Genomic DNA, 19,333 nt, shown 5'->3' with positions numbered 1-19,333 from the left:
CTCAAGTAGTATTTCACTGGGTGACTTTTACTGGAGTCATTTTAAAAAAAAAGTTGTCTTTACTTTTACTCAAGTAGTATTTCACTGGGTGACTTTTACTGGAGTCATTTAAAAAAAAGTTGTCTTTACTTTTACTCAAGTAGTATTTCACTGGGTGTCTTTTACTGGAGTCATTTAAAAAAAAAGTTGTCTTTACTTTTACTCAAGTAGTATTTCACTGGGTGTCTTTTACTGGAGTCATTTAAAAAAAAAGTTGTCTTTACTTTTACTCAAGTAGTATTTCACTGGGTGACTTTTACTGGAGTCATTTAAAAAAAAAGTTGTCTTTACTTTTACTCAAGTAGTATTTCACTGGGTGACTTTTACTGGAGTCATTTAAAAAAAAAGTTGTCTTTACTTTTACTCAAGTAGTATTTCACTGGGTGACTTTTACTGGAGTCATTTAAAAAAAAGTTGTCTTTACTTTTACTCAAGTAGTATTTCACTGGGTGACTTTTACTGGAGTCATTTAAAAAAAAGTTGTCTTTACTTTTACTCAAGTAGTATTTCACTGAGTGACTTTTACTGGAGTCATTTAAAAAAAAGTTGTCTTTACTTTTACTCAAGTAGTATTTTACTGGGTGACTTTTACTGGAGTCATTTAAAAAAAAGTTGTCTTTACTTTTACTCAAGTAGTATTTCACTGGGTGACTTTTACTGGAGTCATTTAAAAAAAAGTTGTCTTTACTTTTACTCAAGTAGTATTTCACTGGGTGACTTTTACTGGAGTCATTTAAAAAAAAAGTTGTCTTTACTTTTACTCAAGTAGTATTTCACTGAGTGACTTTTACTGGAGTCATTTAAAAAAAAGTTGTCTTTACTTTTACTCAAGTAGTATTTCACTGGGTGACTTTTACTGGAGTCATTTAAAAAAAAGTTGTCTTTACTTTTACTCAAGTAGTATTTCACTGGGTGACTTTTACTGGAGTCATTTAAAAAAAAAGTTGTCTTTACTTTTACTCAAGTAGTATTTCACTGGGTGACTTTTACTGGAGTCATTTAAAAAAAAGTTGTCTTTACTTTTACTCAAGTAGTATTTCACTGGGTGACTTTTACTGGAGTCATTTAAAAAAAAAGTTGTCTTTACTTTTACTCAAGTAGTATTTCACTGGGTGACTTTTACTGGAGTCATTTAAAAAAAAGTTGTCTTTACTTTTACTCAAGTAGTATTTCACTGGGTGACTTTTACTGGAGTCATTTAAAAAAAAAGTTGTCTTTACTTTTACTCAAGTAGTATTTCACTGAGTGACTTTTACTGGAGTCATTTAAAAAAAAGTTGTCTTTACTTTTACTCAAGTAGTATTTCACTGGGTGACTTTTACTGGAGTCATTTAAAAAAAAGTTGTCTTTACTTTTACTCAAGTAGTATTTCACTGGGTGACTTTTACTGGAGTCATTTAAAAAAAAGTTGTCTTTACTTTTACTCAAGTAGTATTTCACTGGGTGACTTTTACTGGAGTCATTTAAAAAAAAGTTGTCTTTACTTTTACTCAAGTAGTATTTCACTGGGTGACTTTTACTGGAGTCATTTAAAAAAAAAGTTGTCTTTACTTTTACTCAAGTAGTATTTCACTGGGTGACTTTTACTGGAGTCATTTAAAAAAAAGTTGTCTTTACTTTTACTCAAGTAGTATTTCACTGGGTGACTTTTACTGGAGTCATTTAAAAAAAAAGTTGTCTTTACTTTTACTCAAGTAGTATTTCACTGGGTGACTTTTACTGGAGTCATTTAAAAAAAAGTTGTCTTTACTTTTACTCAAGTAGTATTTCACTGGGTGACTTTTACTGGAGTCATTTAAAAAAAAAGTTGTCTTTACTTTTACTCAAGTAGTATTTCACTGAGTGACTTTTACTGGAGTCATTTAAAAAAAAGTTGTCTTTACTTTTACTCAAGTAGTATTTCACTGGGTGACTTTTACTGGAGTCATTTAAAAAAAAGTTGTCTTTACTTTTACTCAAGTAGTATTTCACTGGGTGACTTTTACTGGAGTCATTTTAAAAAAAAAGTTGTCTTTACTTTTACTCAAGTAGTATTTCACTGGGTGACTTTTACTGGAGTCATTTAAAAAAAAGTTGTCTTTACTTTTACTCAAGTAGTATTTCACTGGGTGTCTTTTACTGGAGTCATTTAAAAAAAAAGTTGTCTTTACTTTTACTCAAGTAGTATTTCACTGGGTGTCTTTTACTGGAGTCATTTAAAAAAAAAGTTGTCTTTACTTTTACTCAAGTAGTATTTCACTGGGTGACTTTTACTGGAGTCATTTAAAAAAAAAGTTGTCTTTACTTTTACTCAAGTAGTATTTCACTGGGTGACTTTTACTGGAGTCATTTAAAAAAAAAGTTGTCTTTACTTTTACTCAAGTAGTATTTCACTGGGTGACTTTTACTGGAGTCATTTAAAAAAAAGTTGTCTTTACTTTTACTCAAGTAGTATTTCACTGGGTGACTTTTACTGGAGTCATTTAAAAAAAAGTTGTCTTTACTTTTACTCAAGTAGTATTTCACTGAGTGACTTTTACTGGAGTCATTTAAAAAAAAGTTGTCTTTACTTTTACTCAAGTAGTATTTTACTGGGTGACTTTTACTGGAGTCATTTAAAAAAAAGTTGTCTTTACTTTTACTCAAGTAGTATTTCACTGGGTGACTTTTACTGGAGTCATTTAAAAAAAAGTTGTCTTTACTTTTACTCAAGTAGTATTTCACTGAGTGACTTTTACTGGAGTCATTTAAAAAAAAGTTGTCTTTACTTTTACTCAAGTAGTATTTCACTGGGTGACTTTTACTGGAGTCATTTAAAAAAAAAGTTGTCTTTACTTTTACTCAAGTCGGAAAATTAGGTACTTTTTTCACCACTGGAATGAGTCCACCATCTAAGCCATGTATACCAAGATATCTGAACCTCTTGATGAGCTGGCGTTGTGGTCCTACTAAGTGGATGGTGTTCTACTAAGGATGCTACAACTACACTACCTCCATCATCTGGGAAACATGCCTGGCCCTGCGCTCATCCCTGTCTCTAGTTACTCATGTGACTCCTGGGCACGCCTCCAATGGCCCCAGGGAAGTGGCATCCTACGTCTGACACCAGTGCAGTGAGTTCAGGAGATAGGGTTGAATGGGATTGAAACCAACAACCTTGGGTCTGTCAGTCGGATATCTAAGCTATTAATACCAGAGATTTACAGTCAATGTGTTTGTCAATGGTGTTGTGCTATTGGATGTTAGAATATTTTAGGGACCTTAACCCAGCACCTAGTGCTGAGCCAGCACATGGCTCAAAGGTTCAAACATCTTGGCATAACGGCTAAGGTGTTGGCTTGACAGTCACTGGATCTGGGTTTGAATCCCGGTCAGGGGCACCCCCTGATTTCACAATAAATTGGTGTCAGAAGTGGGATGGCGCAAAGGCGGTCATCTGAGAGGTGTGTGCACGAGAGGGACACACTCCCCCGAAGGAAGGGGAGTAATGTAGTGACCCTAACCCAACAACTAGCGACCTCCTCAAGTGGTTTCGAACCTCTTGCATAATGGTTAAGGTATTGGCTTGACAGCCGTTGGACCTTGGTTCGAGTCCCGGTCAGGGCCACCCCCTGAATTTGTCACAACATTGTCAACTCTTCAGTTTAATTGATTGATAGTCTAATGCTACTAAGTGATGAGACTAACAACCCATTTTAAATTGTACAGTGCTATCTATTATTTTATCATTCAAGAGATCATTTAGATAATATGTCATTTCAGTACACTTTGTTAAATGACAAAATGCTTAGTGTCTAGGCCCTAGATTGCTAGGGCCTAGACACTAGACAGTAGATTGCTAGGGCCTAGATTGCTATTGACTCGCGAGTCAATGCCTTCGACAGGCAACGTTTTCTTGTGCATTTAATCATTAACTAAATGTGGACTACATATCTCCAGGGTGCCTAACTGTGCGCCGTGAGTAGCTTTACACAGTCTCTTTAGTTCTTGCTGCACACTCCCAAATGATATAATGTGAAACAAATAATGATATTGTGTAGAAATAGCACATAGCCTTCTAGGGATTTGATACCAGTCACCTGACTGTCCCTTTAAAATGGAAAAAAGAGAAAACGCCTATCCAACAGGCTTTTACGCGTGCGTAGAAACATTTTGGCCATTGAGGCGTTAGTGGAGCTTAGAGCGCATTCGGGAAGGAAAACAGGTAAATAAAGTTGAATTATTTACCATTTTCATTTGAATAATAAATGCTTTGAATCCTACGTTTATTCTTGAAGCGGTCAGCTAAAACCTTTGCTCATCGGAACGATAGGAGTCGCTCCTTAGCCTACAATGTAGCAAATCAGTCAGCGAAATTGTTACAAATCATCCGATTGTCAGCGAGCTAAACGTCAGCCAGCTTCAATCTCGGATGTTGTCCATCTCTCTCACTGTTCACACCTATAGGCAGCTGTGATAATATCGCCAGAGATTAAAGCAGTTTTTGTTGTTCTAATAACGGTTTCGCGATTCACATCCTGTGGCGCTTTTGAAGAGATGGAAGGAACGGGGCTGGCGGCGCGTTGTTTGTTACATTTCTGCTGGTGTTCTATTTCGGTCATCGCGGTAACATTCTTGTGTAACCCTGGTCAGCGTTTGGTAATTCAGCTTTTAGCTGGCCACGGATGTCTGGAATTCACAGTACACCGTGTGTGACGGCCAGTTCCGTTAATACGTCTGTCAGGAGTTCAATAGGTATAACAGGATTATGCGAACTCGGATGCTCTATGGGAAGAGTAACGTTAGCCTTAAACACTGTGGCAATTATGAACCTAGGCCTACTTTATGGTTTGTATATGTAGAATGCTTTAAATGTCTGAATCACCTGGTTTTTTTTTAAATTAGTTTTTTTTATGACTAGGATTACTATTGTCTTGTTTCCTCTCATTGACTTTGTCCCAGTTTAAAAACATGGAACTGACTGTTTCTGGTGAATGTTTTTCTGCCAACAGACACTGTCACCCACCCCAAACAGACCAGCAGGAATCATGGGGAGTGGTACGTTTGTTCTCTAGGCTATTCACAGGCTTCGGCATGTACATTTACGTAAATGTACTACAGGCAAGGCTGGTCCTTGTTTAAACAACTACTCAACACTGTGGTTTGTCCAGGAAAATACAAATGTTAGCCAACTCTCCCTTCTGTGAGTCTAATCAATGTTTTTTTACACACAATATGGTTCCTGTCCATGGAGTCCCAAATCAGTCCAACAGAGGGCCGCTCTGTGCCCCTCTCTTGATTCCCAGAGTTAGTTTCATTTATACTGGCCCGGATTGGCCGTTCTAATCAAAGAAGCTTTTGTTTTATACAGAAATGCAGTTAGTAGGCAGCTCCCTCTTTTCTGCTGGCTTTGTATTATCCTCTGCCTCTTTTCTCTCTCTCTGCATCTCTCCCTCTCTCCCGTCTTTCTTTTTGTCCTCTGTTCTCTCCCTACCATTTCTGAATCTTTCATTACATTTTCTTTCTTCCTCCCCTTCTCGCTCTTTTCTCTTCCCTCCATCTCTCTCTCTGACAGTGTTCCTGCCGTCGGACCTGGCCAACTCCGTGTTGAGCCGGCAGCGCAGGGACAACAGCTACCTGTTAGAGGAGATCCGGCAGGGCAACATCCAGAGAGAGTGCAGGGAGGAGATCTGCACCTACGAGGAGGCCAGGGAGGCCTTTGAGAATGACGAAAAAACTGTGAGTGAGACACACACGCAACACACGTGCGCAACCAGGGTTGGGGTCAATTCCATTTCAGCTCCGTCTAATTAGGACGTAAACTGATATTCAAATTCCATTTTAATTTTTTGTTTCTTATATGGGAAGCATTGAGGAAAATTTGTCCTCCTTTGTTTACTTCCTGAATTGAAATGGAATTGACCCCAACCTTGTACGCAACACTCGCTCACGCGGATGCACACACAATGCTCTTTGTCTCGCTGTTGCTCCCTCATTGACACACACGCACTTGATAACAAAAACACGTGTAATCCTACTCCAAGTGTGCTGGCCTGTGGAATGTTCCTGCTTTTCAGGAAGTGATTATAATCAGCAGGAAGGGTAGCTGACTCTCTGATAGTGCTGCTCAGTAGGGAGAGGGTCATTGCTGCAACTATTGTCAGGACAGGGAATGCACAGTCCGTCCCGCAGAGGGATGTGCAGCACGCACATATGTGGACAGCTTTGTGTTTTTGTTTTATGCGTGTGTGCTCTCTGGAGTACGGCATTCAGAATGCTGCAAATGGCATTTGTAGACTTCACATGTTTATTTTACCTTAAATGCCCAGGAATTGATAATTCTGCCCAGTAATTGGTCTGATGTAGCTCTCTGATTGGCTGCAGCAACGGTTCTGGGAGGAGTATGTGCGGGAGAGCAGCCCAGGTGGCGGGCTGCAGTCGGCGGTTGGCGGAGTCCACTCCCTCTACCTGATCCTCCCCTTGCTCCTGGTGCTCCTCCTCATTGCAGCAGTGGCCATCACTGTGTGGCGCTGCCACTCCCGTAAGCGTTCGGAGCGCAGCCCCGCCCTGGGGGGCTCCCACCGGGACCCCACACTATCGGTGGTCTCCATGGACCAGTGGGGACGGGACTTCCACGACCACTCCGAGCTCAGCGTCCATAGCAGCCCCGCCTACCCGGGCTCAGAGGTCACGTCTGCGAGGGGAAGCAGGGGAGAGCCACCGCCGTCTTACGAGGAGGCAGTTGGCCATACGGATGTGCACATAGAGACAGAGCCGCCGCCTCAGTATGACGACATCATTGGCCATGGGAAGTGAAGTAACCCCCCCCCATGCTCTGTCTTACCTGATGCCCCACCAGCTCCCCTCCTCTCTCTCCAGCCCCCATCCAGCTATATCATCCTCCTGGTCTCAGCCTACACCTCACCTCCCTTTAACTGTTACGTTACTACACTAACGGAGAGCTGTTGGATGCAATAACGTCTACGCTTGCACTGACCATCGGATAGGAGTTGAGTGATAGCAGAGACGATACCAAATGTTTGATCTCACAAAACCAAAATGTTTTTTTTTTTTTTTCATTGTATTTTTTTAGCTTCCTCCATACTACCATAGATTTATGTTATGACTACCCTGGAGGTTTGGGGCTTGCAAATGAACGGTGCATGACAATTGTGTGGTGTAAAGGAAAAATGAGAGAACAAACAAGTTGTTTTGAATGTTCAGGAAGTGAATTGTTAAAAAAACAAGCAATTTTGCTGTCGTTTTAGCCATATGTTTTGGTAAGCCAGTATTGGCTATGTACACGTAGACTTACTGGATCTATGCCAGCGTCATATGAATTGTGGAAGACTGTCCCAAATGGCACCCTATATCTTTATACAGTGCACTACGTTTAACCCGAACCCTATGGGTAGTAGTGCACTAAATATGGTATAGGGTAGTTTGGGATGCAAGCCTGTGTCTGTCTCTCGGAGTGACATTATCTGAGCTGTGCTGGCGTGGAGTGACCTGCAAGGGAATATGGGCCAGGAAGCAGCAGAATATGAAGCGACAATGGCCCTTTTTCACTCACGGCGATAAATGCCACTATGGGCAGTGTGTGGGTGAGCATGTATAAGAGTGCACTCGAGTGCTTCTATTTTTTTTTTCTGCAGATAACTGTAGTGACTACATTGATACTAATGTAGTGGATATATGTGGCGTGACTGAAGGCACTTTCTGTTAAGGCTCAAACTGAGCCGTTTGCTCATGAATTCTAAGGCAAGTCTGGTTTGGGTCTATTCAGCGCAACTCAGCAATGTCACCTATTGATACAACGGTCTATTTTACATGCTAATTATGCAGCTGGGGGACTAATTGCAGACATCCTAAGCACCGACTATCTGCCTAATATTCATTATCACAATACGTCAATGGCCCTGTACACACTTTAGGATGTACAACTGATTTACAACTGATTTACAACTCATTTGACACCCTGGTTATGATACAACGGATAGTTTGGCCGGGATTCAATCTTATCCACGTTATTTGCGCGCTCGCCCTTTGAAAGTCATTTCCATTAAGCCGTCATCTACAGTGTTTTGTTAATGCAGGAACATTGACTTTTTAAAAAGGTGCATTGTCGACCGCGTTTTACCGATTTTTGAATCCTGGCCTTTGTCTGCACAGTAAATGTTTACACACTAATTGTGCAGTGTCTCCAACGCTTGTAATAAAACATTTTACAAAAATGTTCTATTGTGCCATATGTTGTACATTAGTTGTAGAACTAATGTACGGGGCCTGTGTAATACGTTCATTACAGATTTGCGAGCACTGATGTTTTTTGTTGACCTGTGGATCTCAGCACTTGTCCCAATGCTATATGACCTGTGACGTGTTGATGGTCTATTGGTACGTTCAAGACAACTCGAACGATGAGGCCCGAGTTTCCCACTTGGAAAGTATCCGAATCAACCTACGCAAATAACTATTGTTCATTTTAACTTGAGGTTCTGAGCTGTCATGAACGCGCCATATGGCCCTGTCCAGACACAGTATGTGGTGACACACAGACGAGGTGGAATTATTGCTAAATTGCTTCCACCTGTCCGTTAAGTTCAGGTCTAGGTAACGGGGCAAGGAATTCTGGGCAGGGCCAATTTGTTGTACTGTTACCTTTTTTGAAATCCAGTTTTTACGCCTTAAGCAAATGTAAAAAAAAAACCTTTGAATATGTACTGAGCTTGAATTGTAATTTATAATAAAATACTTAAACATGCGGGGCAGTTGTCAGTGCCTCAATTTATCAAACCACTCTGTCTAATGTAAAAAGCATGATGGATGACTTGTCTTGGTCCTTCTGCAGTCCAAAAACACTGGACATGCTCTATTTTAAAAAGGCTGTTCAAACCTAACCATGCATGAAGATACTTTATATTTCTCTAAAGCCCTGGTGTCCTAACCGTGTCAACATTCAGGAAGTAGTCTGGCTTAATTGATAAAAGATCAGTGGGCAGAGCATAGTGAGTGGAGTTTACAGGCAAGACAAATAGAAAAATGCCTTTTGAGGTGAAGGGTGGGGATTAAAAACAATCACATTTCTAACTTGACCTATGTGGAAAAACACGACTGGTGCATTCCCCCTGTCCTAGCGCAGTAGATGAGGTACTGGGTTTGAGTCCAGAGAATCACAGGTTGTTGATCCCCTCAATTTATTTTATAAATGTATGACATGTACAAAGTGCTAGACATAACATTTTAATTCTATTTTACATCAATGGCTTATCACACACCCTGAGTGGGGTCAGTCCACTTTCACGGGTCGGTTTGAAACATGAATTCTCTTTCAAAGTGCCTTGCCTGGTGAACACAACCCTGGGTTGCTTTGGAGACCAAGAGGGCTCTCAGACTGTAGCTGGAGAGACAAATATACTAGCAGAGCAAGCCAATCTAGACCAGTTGGTACACAGGAAATATTAACTGAAGCAGTCGGGCGGAAGGCAAAGGGGTAGCGGTTCAGGGAGTGTCGGGCCAGTTACCGAAAAAGTCACTAGTTTGAAATCAACAGGCCCAAATTGTTCCTGTAAGTCACTCTGGATAAAACATTTAAATGGTAGTGTTAAGGCTTATCTGACACAGACAATTTTATATCAAGCAATAAGAAACAGACAGCAAAATAAATAAAGGCAGGTGTGCATTTTCCAGTAACAACTAGCTAATCGCATCAGCGGTGAGTTGGCCAATGACAAAGCAGTCAAAGGGACGGACGCCTGTTCCAGTCAACATCTGTCGGCTCCTGTTCTGAAGGCTGAGTCAGGTTGGTATCTCCACGGCAACGGCCATTTCAGACCCACTCCTTGGGGTTTCGTAACACCTCTAGCGTATCGGCCTCCTGGGAACCTTTAGGAGGTTCATGCATGTACTCCCACCTGTGAAGAGAGTCGGCATGAATTAGGCGTCTGGGGCTTTTTCAGTGAGTGCATATAGAAATGTAATGTACACAGCTGACAGAGGGCTCTGGTTGATGCTGTGGTGCAGCTCGGTCATGGTACGAACCATGAGGGACATGCACAGTGTGTGTTCCACAGGGCTCTGCTCAATTTGTATTTTATTTAACGAGGCAATAAGAACATTCTTATTTACAATGACGGCCTAGGAACAGTGGGTTAACTGCCTTGTTCAGGGGCAGAACGACAGATTTTTGACTCAATCTAGCAATCTTTCAGTTTTTGGCCCAACACTCTAACCACTAGGCTACCTGCCGCCCCACACAGGCTGTAAAACAGTGATCACTAAGGTCATTAAAGAAATGTAGAGCACTATGTAGGGAATAGTGTGCCTTTTGGGATGTATTCACAGAGCACTGTCTGCTTGTCTCAATGGAAACAGCCAGCTCTCATTTCCCACTAGCACTTTGCTAATTTAGAAGACATTAGTGTTTCACTCTCCAAACAAGTTGCTATGACATGACTCCCTATTCTATGTGACAGTCAATTCAGTTCAACACTACACATTTCTACTTGATCATTGAATAAGCCCTAAAGCATTCACTTCGCTACACAGGCTGTACACAGTACTACAAACACAGGACGTACGCAGTACTATACACACACACACACAGGGCGTGCGCGGTACCACACACACACACAGGGCGTGCGCGGTACCACACACACACACAGGCAGTGCGCGGTACCACACACACACAGGCCGTGCGCGGTACCACACACACACACACACAGGCCGTGCGCGGTACCACACACACACACACAGGCCGTGCGCGGTACCACACACACACAGGCCGTGCGCGGTACCACACACACACAGACCGTGCGCGGTACCACACACACACAGACCGTGCGCGGTACCACACACACACACACACAGGCCGTGCGCGGTACCACACACACACACAGGCCGTGCGCGGTACCACACACACACACAGACCGTGCGCGGTACCACACACACACACACACAGACCGTGCGCGGTACCACACACACACACACACAGACCGTGCGTGGTACCACACACACACACAGACCGTGCGCGGTACCACACACACACACAGACCGTGCGCGGTACCACACACACACACAGACCGTGAGCGGTACCACACACAGGCCGTGCGCGGTACCACACACACACACAGGCCGTGCGCGGTACCACACACACAGGCCGTGCGCCAGCTCTCATTTCCCACTAGCACTTTGCTAATTTAGAAGACATTAGTGTTTCACTCTCCAAACAAGTTGCTATGACATGACTCCCTATTCTATGTGACAGTCAATTCAGTTCAACACTACACATTTCTACTTGATCATTGAATAAGCCCTAGAGCATTCACTTCGCTACACAGGCTGTACACAGTACTACAAACACAGGACGTACGCAGTACTACACACACACACACACACAGGACGTACGCAGTACTACACACACACACACAGGGCGTGCGCGGTACCACACACACACACAGGCCGTGCGCGGTACCACACACACACACAGGCCGTGCGCGGTACCACACACACACAGGGCGTACGCGGTACCACACACACACAGGGCGTACGCGGTACCACACACACACAGGGCGTACGCGGTACCACACACACACAGGCCGTAAGCGGTATTACACACACACAGGCCGTGCGCGGTATTACACACACAGGCCGTGCGCGGTACCACACACACAGGCCGTGCGCGGTACCACACACACAGGCCGTGCGCGGTACCACACACACAGGCCGTGCGCGGTACCACACACACAGGCCGTGCGCGGTACCACACACACAGGCCGTGCGCGGTACCACACACACAGGCCGTGCGCGGTACCACACACACAGGCCGTGCGCGGTACCACACACACAGGCCGTGCGCGGTACCACACACACACAGGGCGTACGCGCTACTACACACACACAGGCCGTAAGCGGTACTACACACACACAGGCCGTAAGTGGTATTACACACACACAGGCCGTAAGCGGTACTACACACACACACAGGCCGTAAGCGGTACTACACACACACACAGGCCGTGCGCGCTACCACACACACAGGCCGTGCGCGGTACCACACACACACAGGGCGTACGCGCTACTACACACACACAGGCCGTAAGCGGTACTACACACACACAGGCCGTAAGTGGTATTACACACACACAGGCCGTAAGCGGTACTACACACACAGGCCGTAAGCGGTACTACACACACACACAGGCCATACGCAGTACTACACACACACAGGCCGTACGCAGTACTACACACACAGGCCGTAAGCGGTACTACACACACACACACACAGGCCGTACGCAGTACTACACACACACACACACAGGCCGTAAGCGGTACTACACACACACAAGCCGTACGCAGTACTACACACACACAGGGCGTAAGCAGTACTACACACACACACACACACAGGGCGTAAGCAGTACTACACACTCACACACACAGGGCGTACGCAGTACTACACACTCACCGGGCGTACGCAGTACTACACACACACCGGGCGTACGCAGTACTACACACACACAGGGCGTAAGCAGTACTACACACACACACCGGGCGTACGCAGTACTACACACACACACCGGGCGTACGCAGTACTACACACACACACCGGGCGTACGCAGTACTACACACACACCGGGCGTACGCAGTACTACACACACACCGGGCGTACGCAGTACTACACACACACCGGGCGTACGCAGTACTACACACACACACCGGGCGTACGTAGTAGTAGCCTCCCTTTGCTCCATTTAAAGGGATATCAACCAGATTCCCTTTCCTATCGCTTCCTCAAGGTGTCAGTCTTCAGACATAGTTTCAGGCTTTTATTTTGAAAAATGAGCCAGAAAGATAACATTGCGTCAAGTGGTCGCATGAGTTTTGCTCGCGCAACAGAGTTTGGACAGCCATTGCTTTTCCCTCTCCTACTGATAAAGACATTTGCGGTTGATATATTATCTATTATATATTTGAAAAACAACCTGAGGATTGATTATAAAAAACATTTGACATGTTTCTGTGGACACGGAAACACACACACACACAGGGCGTACGCAGTACTACACACACACACACACACACACAGCGTGCGCAGTAGATCACACAGTACTACACACAGAGTCTTCACTGGTCCAAGGTTGCATCCCAATAATCTCTCACTTTTTCCCAAAGTGTTCACTTCCCTTTATGGGTTTAAAAAGTGCAATTTATGAGAAGTAGTGTAAGAGTAAACACATCAGGAGGAAGGAGAGATTATTGGGACGCAACCCCAGTACTCATTCCCAATCACTAGTGCTATACATCCAGTGCTAGCAGCAGCATGACTGTGACGTAACAGTACTAACTTGGCTGTGAGGGGCAGAGACATGAGGATGCTCTCGATCCTGGAGCCTGGGGTGGCCAGTCCAAACTTCACCCCTCTGTCATACACCAGGTTAAATTCCACATACCTGAAAACACACACACACAGACCAAAGACTTAATGGGACACAAGCACAGACACAGAACCAAACTGCTATTACACATGCACAAGCATGTAGGTACACCTAGGGCTGTTACTGTGACCGTATTACCGACACGTTGCCAGTCAAATTCCAAGTGATCGTTTTAGTCACGGTAATTAGGCTTCTCCAAGCTCTGATGCTGCTGATGGTCATTAGTAGCCTACCAAACTTGCTAACTGCCTGGTACTCAGCACTCTATTGTCCCTCTAATCACTCTGACATCAATGCAAATTTAATCGAACACCTCATGAGCTCTTTTATCTATTTAACTAGGCAAGTCAGTTAAGAACAAATTCGTATTTACAATGACGGCCTACCCCGGCCAAACCCTAACCAGGACGACGCTGGGCCAATGGTGCGCCGCCCTATGGGACTCCCAATCACGGCCGGTTGTGATACAGCCCCAGATCGAACCAGGGTCTGTAGTGATGCCTCTAGCAAAGATGCAGTGCCTTAGACCGCTGCGCCACTCGGGAAATGTTACACATCATTTCTATAGGCTATGGAATTGCAATAGAAAACAGAGTGATGGCCTCTACTAAAAAGAGGATCCCATCAGCTTTTTATAGGCTAGTCCTACTATATTTATTTCTCAACTTTCCTAATATTAAGCACATTGCTTATCTTTACAACAGGAGTATAGCCTACCTGGCTGGCATGAAAAGGAACCACGGGAAATGCGTCCTCAATTTGCTATTTAAGTGCATAGATGACATGTATTTATTTTTTTCCTGTTTCGAGGCACGTGCAAGATAATGGACCAGTCTAATTAAAACAAATTTCACACATATACTAAATAATGTATGTAAAGACAAAGATTAAATCATGGACAGTCTGATGGGTGACTTATGAATGATATACTGTATTAATCAAAAGCGCATGCCTTTTTAAGTTGCATACCTCATGTAGCCTAGCCCATATGTCTATATGTTTTGATAAGGTTTGTATCACAACTAAAAGCATGACATGCATAATCGCATTTGTGGTCACGTTTGAGAATGGTGTTTTCCCGCTACTTGATTGCATTTTGGAACATTCGCGCCTGTAGCCTCCTGCCGTGTGCACATTGCTGCGCTTATAATGTGAATAAATAGTCTAATAGTTGATCAACATTTGAAGCTAAAAAAGTTCTGATATGTTGCGTCAGCCTCATTGCTTAAAAACTTTTTTTATTTTTTTTATTATGTTAGTGGTTGTATTCATTTGGGATCTATCGCATCCCACAACTGTCCCTGACTATGTTTGAAATATTTATTTCTCGCACAGAATAGGTCAACTTTTGTACTATGGTGGATAGTAGAATGACATAGGCAGCTTATGTCAATCTACTATCCCCCATAGTACAAACGTTGATAGGCTAGTGCTTTTGCTGTTCGTTAGGCCCACTCATCTTGTTGGCTGACAAAGTACATGTGGACAGTTCTTCCAATATCTTTAATGTGCACCTCGGAATTGGATAAGGATGAGCACAGTTGCATCCCCGATGTGTTTGTCTTCACTTGTAGCCTGTGAGAAAGACCCGATCACGTGACGAGCACGCAGCCGGGAGAAGGGAATTATAATTATTATATTCAGCCCAAGGGCACAGCGGCCACTGGCCGCAAAAGGCATGGATTTCTTTAGGGTACATTACGGCTACACAAAGGGGATGCCACAGGGAAATTCGAGGTATTAGCAAGTGCATGTCAAATTGTGAATGAGAGACTGATGAAGTGTGTGCAGCCTGCGCAAAAAAACAAAGCAGAGCTCATGCCTTTTCATGTGACTTTTTTCAAATAATCAGAGTCACATCATGCAGCCTTTGATTTTTTTTTATAGACATTCTAACGCTGGTCTATATTCTTTGATCACAACTAAAGTTGCATAAATAACTAAATTAAGCATATAGGAAGACCGGTTTCTTTGTTAATTGCTCACAGAATAGCGGCATGTGCGCACTCCCTCAGAAATCTTTTGGAGAAAACATCCTTTCTATTTTATTCAGCTATGTTCAATTGTATTCTTCATACTATAAAATAATATAAAACAATGCAAATCTGGTCTGCTAAATGAACTAGTATAGCCCACAGCCATATTGCATAGCCAGACTAGGGCCTAACATAAGGACAAGGAGTATGCCATTCTGTTCTTCTGAAATAAGACTACATTTTCTTCATATCATGTTTCTTTAGACGTGTCTAAAATACATAATGGATTTATTAGACGTTCCAAAAGGTCTGCATCAGTGGCTTGTCGTCTATGCGTGGAAGCCAGGGAGATGCTAAATGTGTTTATGTTAATTAACGGTCAATTACCTTGAGACATGCAGTTATTTGCTTGACAATCACAAAACGTCATGACCGCCACAGCCCGAGGTACACCCACACCCTCTCATTTGTACCCACCTGCCTCTCCGCACCTGCTGCCAGTCCTTCTCCTCTGGGCTGAAGGGGTCATCGAGGTGTTTGTAGACGATGGGCAGGTAACAGGGCACCACGGTCTGGGCACAGCTCCTAACGAAGCTGAACGCCTCCTCCTGGCTGGGAGAGTCCAGGTCGTCAAAGAAGATGCCACCGATGCCCCGCGTCTCGCCACGATGGCGGATGTAGAAGTACCGGTCACACCTGCAGGCAGCAGGAGTGCTTTGAATTAAACTAAGCTTGAGGACAAAAAATGTTGCAGGTTACGGAAACACTTGAATTATACCTGCCCGCAGGTACTGTATATTGCCGTATAACTTGTTATACTCATGATTTTATACCAGCAGGGTTTAATTGAAGTGTTACCAATGTTAATTTCCATAATTGCAGCATAACTTGTACAATGCAGTACTTTTACAGGTATTTGAAACACGGTAGAAATGTTGAGCTACTGGTTTCAATGACTAAACACAGAGGTAGTTATTAGACATGATTACGCTCAATGAAAATGTAACCCAATGTTCTTTAAAAATACAACTACTGTATGTTTGAGTTGAGAGAAGATCAAGACAATCAAAATCAAGATGTCAATCTGGAGGGGATGACCACTGCGTCAATGTGTAAAACACAAACAGCTTATAGGAACCTAGCCATTAAAGTAACACAGACACACACATCCATGTACAGTATCCATACTCACTTACCCTCCCGTTCATTGACACGTCATTCACTAGCTCTGAAGAAATGGCCATTCAACAGCTGAAGATAATGACGAGAAACTCCTTATCCCCGTTGAACAGTAGAGACCCACCCAGTGTAGTCACCCACCCACCCACCCACGAAGTCACCGATATGGGTCGTACCACTTTTTGAAGTCGGGGTAGTACTTGGGGTGATGTTTTTCACAGGCCTCCTTCAGACTGTTGTGAAAGTGAGCGCCATCCTCCTTATTGACATAGGTAGGAGTCAGGTCTGTACCGCCACCAAACCACCACTGTTTAGTGCCTGGGACAGACACACACACACACGAGAAGACAAGAGCCATCATTCATTATCTCAGCTCCAACACTTGAATGGTGTGACGTCACAGCCTGAAACTCACCATCTTCTTCTTCTATCTCAAAGTATCTGTAGTTGAAGTGCACTGTGGGAATGTGGGGGTTCTTGGGGTGGATGACTGAGCTTACGCCCATGGCACAGAATGGCAGGATGCCTAGGAGTGAACATAATACAATATTATACAATACTGTAATATATATCTCAACCATAGTCGGACTCAAGGATCCCATTCCTGATTCCTTGAACACATCAGGTTGTCGGAATGGCATGAATGGCTCTCTCTGGTCTTGAGTGACACACGTAGCATGAGGTAACACACGGACGGTACTGCAAGACAACATAAGGTATTGCTGAAATGAATGAGGTTGATATGAACCTAGGGCGGCCACTCACCATCTTTCCCTCGGAGAACCTTCCCTCTGCTGCGCATCTGCTTGGCGGCCTCCTCGGTCAGGTTCCCAAACACCACGGACACGTTGACCCCCGCCTTCTCAAACACCTTCCCATCCTGCAGCACACAGCTGATGCCCCCGCCGCCTGATACAGACGCAAGATGTTAAGACAGTGAAGAAAGAGCCAAACACCAAGGCACCTTAATGATGCTATGTAAAACAGACAGTGAGACAATGGCATGGGTGCCGAATGTTGCAAGGTGCTACTGTGGATGTTGGGCTCAGTTTAAAAACAAGGCCAGGGTGGATAACCTTTGGATTAGCCAGAATAGACTCTGATCTTAGTTTACAGCTGCACTGGAGTCGGACAGGCTTCCTGATTAGGTTAAGACACCGCAGAGCCGGCACAAACTATGGCTCGGAAAACGTACCTCAATCCAGAGGTGAGAAATGTGTCGTACTCAGAATTGTCCCATTATCCCAACTGTTACGCCAAGAAGATTGAACGACTGCTAAAATTCTAGCAGTCGGCACAAGAAACTGTTCGTCGGGAGCTTCATGAAAAGCCTAAGATCACCATGCGCAATGCCAAGCATCGGTTGGAGTGGCGTAAAGCCCACCACCGTTGGACTCTGGAGCAGTGAATCACGCTTCACCATCCGGCCTGCACAGAACCCTGACCTCAACCCCATCGAACCACCTTTGGGATGAATTGGAACGCAGACTGCGAGCCGGCCCTAATTCCCCAACATCAATGCCTGAACTCACTAATGCTCTTGTGACTGAATGCATGTTCCCGCAGCAATGCTTAAACATCTATTAAAGAGTGGAGGCTGTTATAGCAGCAAATCATTCCATGATTTTGGAATGAGATGTTAGATGAGCAGATGTCCACATACTTTTGGTCTTATAGTGTTGGTCTACGTTGGCCTATAGGTAAGATGCTCTGGCCTTAGGTTGGGGTTCCTAACCGACTATCCATGCGGGATGGGTACGTGTGTACCAAATGGCACGTGCCAAAGGGAGCGATTACATGCCTTCTTTCCGTTCCCACTTGTCCACTTTGAACTTGCCGCCGTCCACCTCCTCGAGCGCTCTGCAGAACTCCGCCTGAGTCTCCATGATCAGCATCTCCATCCTCGTGCACATTTCCTCTTTTTTCTGCTGCAGCACTTTGACGTCAGTACACGGCGGAGACATGAACTTCTTGCATTTCTCCGATATCTCCGTCTCCTCTGTTTTGGTGATCATGGTTGCCCTTTCAGCCCGCTGAAAGTGACTAGCGCTTGCCACAAAACCCACCACTGCCGCCGCTGCTCCAGCAACCAGCAGGGCGCTTCTCCTGGTTCGCCCGGTTGCCGTTTTGCCTGCAGTCTCATTGGACATGAACTGCACTCCAGTAGCTTTGGGAACCCATCTCGCTCCCGGAAGCGGAGTTAACCAGCGGACCGAAGTGTTATGGAAGAAAGATACGCGCGAGTCCACTATGGAACCTCGCGTTGAATACGGAAAAAAACATAGTCTCGCCGTGGTTTGCGCCGTTCTGTTCATGGAATAAAGAACGATGGTCGCCATGATTTGTAAATTATCTAGCTGTCATCTCCATGTAAAATGCACAGTTTGTAGACATCCATCTAGCAAAACTGAAAACTACAATCACAAGTAGACAGCCGCGCAGGCACGCTAAGGTCCGGGGGTGTGTCCTTGTCTTGAACCGAGCGAGGAGGCATGGGAAATGGTGTTCTCGATGAGTCTGTCCAGGTTTGTTTGATTGATAGTAAATTACAGCAAACAGCAAGACCCACAAGCCAGTGCTTTTCTGTAGGCGTGTCGTTATTATCCAGAACGTGATAAGAGACCCCTTTCTTCTCTGCTTATCCGCTCTTTGCCAAGATAGTAATTGAAAAATAATAATTGTCGCATAATGACGAATGGATTTATTTTCTTATTCACATGTTATTAAAGCATGACGTAAAATATG

The 19,333-nt window shown here is 44.2% G+C and overlaps 2 protein-coding genes across 8 annotated transcripts; one reads left to right on the top strand and one right to left on the bottom strand.

Moving 5' to 3' along the window:
- The first annotated feature begins 3,975 nt into the window (after nucleotides 1–3,975).
- Nucleotides 3,976–8,761, top strand: prrg1 (proline rich Gla (G-carboxyglutamic acid) 1). 6 transcript variants are annotated; one of them, XM_036977836.2, is made up of 4 exons: nucleotides 3,976–4,222; nucleotides 5,010–5,055; nucleotides 5,573–5,736; nucleotides 6,382–8,761. In XM_036977836.2, the coding sequence occupies exons 2-4, from the start codon at nucleotides 5,046–5,048 to the stop codon at nucleotides 6,811–6,813; spliced, it is 606 nt and encodes a 201-aa protein (XP_036833731.1). In that variant the 5' UTR covers nucleotides 3,976–4,222; nucleotides 5,010–5,045; the 3' UTR covers nucleotides 6,814–8,761. The 6 variants fall into 6 exon arrangements, with proteins under 6 accessions (XP_036833731.1, XP_036833730.1, XP_036833729.1 ...); XM_036977835.2 differs by having other exon boundaries at nucleotides 4,095–4,222; nucleotides 6,364–8,761; XM_036977834.2 differs by lacking the exon at nucleotides 3,976–4,222 and adding an exon at nucleotides 4,333–4,845.
- A 416-nt stretch (nucleotides 8,762–9,177) lies between these two features.
- On the bottom strand, nucleotides 9,178–19,089 carry LOC110524036 (oxygen-dependent coproporphyrinogen-III oxidase, mitochondrial). 2 transcript variants are annotated; one of them, XM_021603332.3, is made up of 7 exons: nucleotides 18,390–19,089; nucleotides 17,354–17,497; nucleotides 17,004–17,114; nucleotides 16,765–16,906; nucleotides 15,887–16,105; nucleotides 13,344–13,448; nucleotides 9,178–9,911 (listed from the first exon to the last, which is right to left on the bottom strand). In XM_021603332.3, exons 1-7 carry the CDS (start codon nucleotides 18,925–18,927, stop codon nucleotides 9,827–9,829), a joined length of 1,344 nt encoding a protein of 447 aa, XP_021459007.3. In that variant the 5' UTR covers nucleotides 18,928–19,089; the 3' UTR covers nucleotides 9,178–9,826. The 2 variants fall into 2 exon arrangements, with proteins under 2 accessions (XP_021459007.3, XP_090091316.1); XM_090235190.1 differs by lacking the exon at nucleotides 13,344–13,448 and having other exon boundaries at nucleotides 18,390–19,062.
- Between the last annotated feature and the right edge of the window lie 244 nt (nucleotides 19,090–19,333).

Source organism: Oncorhynchus mykiss, chromosome 5 (assembly GCF_057628025.1).
Source record: "Oncorhynchus mykiss isolate SJ-2025 chromosome 5, ASM5762802v1, whole genome shotgun sequence".
NCBI classification, from domain to species: Eukaryota; Metazoa; Chordata; class Actinopteri; order Salmoniformes; family Salmonidae; genus Oncorhynchus; species Oncorhynchus mykiss.
The sequence above is the reverse complement of the archived record's forward strand: the minus strand, read 5'-3'. Positions and strand labels throughout refer to the sequence as shown.

Bases quoted from the DNA above. Each gene is read 5' to 3' on its own strand.
- prrg1 (XM_036977833.2), top strand. The intron at 5,056-5,572 runs GTACGTTTGTTC...TCTCTCTGACAG, and splicing joins AGCAGGAATCATGGGGAGTG to TGTTCCTGCCGTCGGACCTG. The intron at 5,737-6,363 runs GTGAGTGAGACA...GGTCTGATGTAG, and splicing joins TTGAGAATGACGAAAAAACT to CTCTCTGATTGGCTGCAGCA.
- LOC110524036 (XM_021603332.3), bottom strand. From the start codon at position 18,927: ATGGCGACCATCGTTCTTTATTCCATGAACAGAACGGCGCAAACCACG. The intron at 16,106-16,764 runs GTACGACCCATA...TGCTGCCTGCAG, and splicing joins TACCCCGACTTCAAAAAGTG to GTGTGACCGGTACTTCTACA. The intron at 13,449-15,886 runs GTGGGTACAAAT...GTGTGTTTTCAG, and splicing joins CAGCAGGTGCGGAGAGGCAG to GTATGTGGAATTTAACCTGG.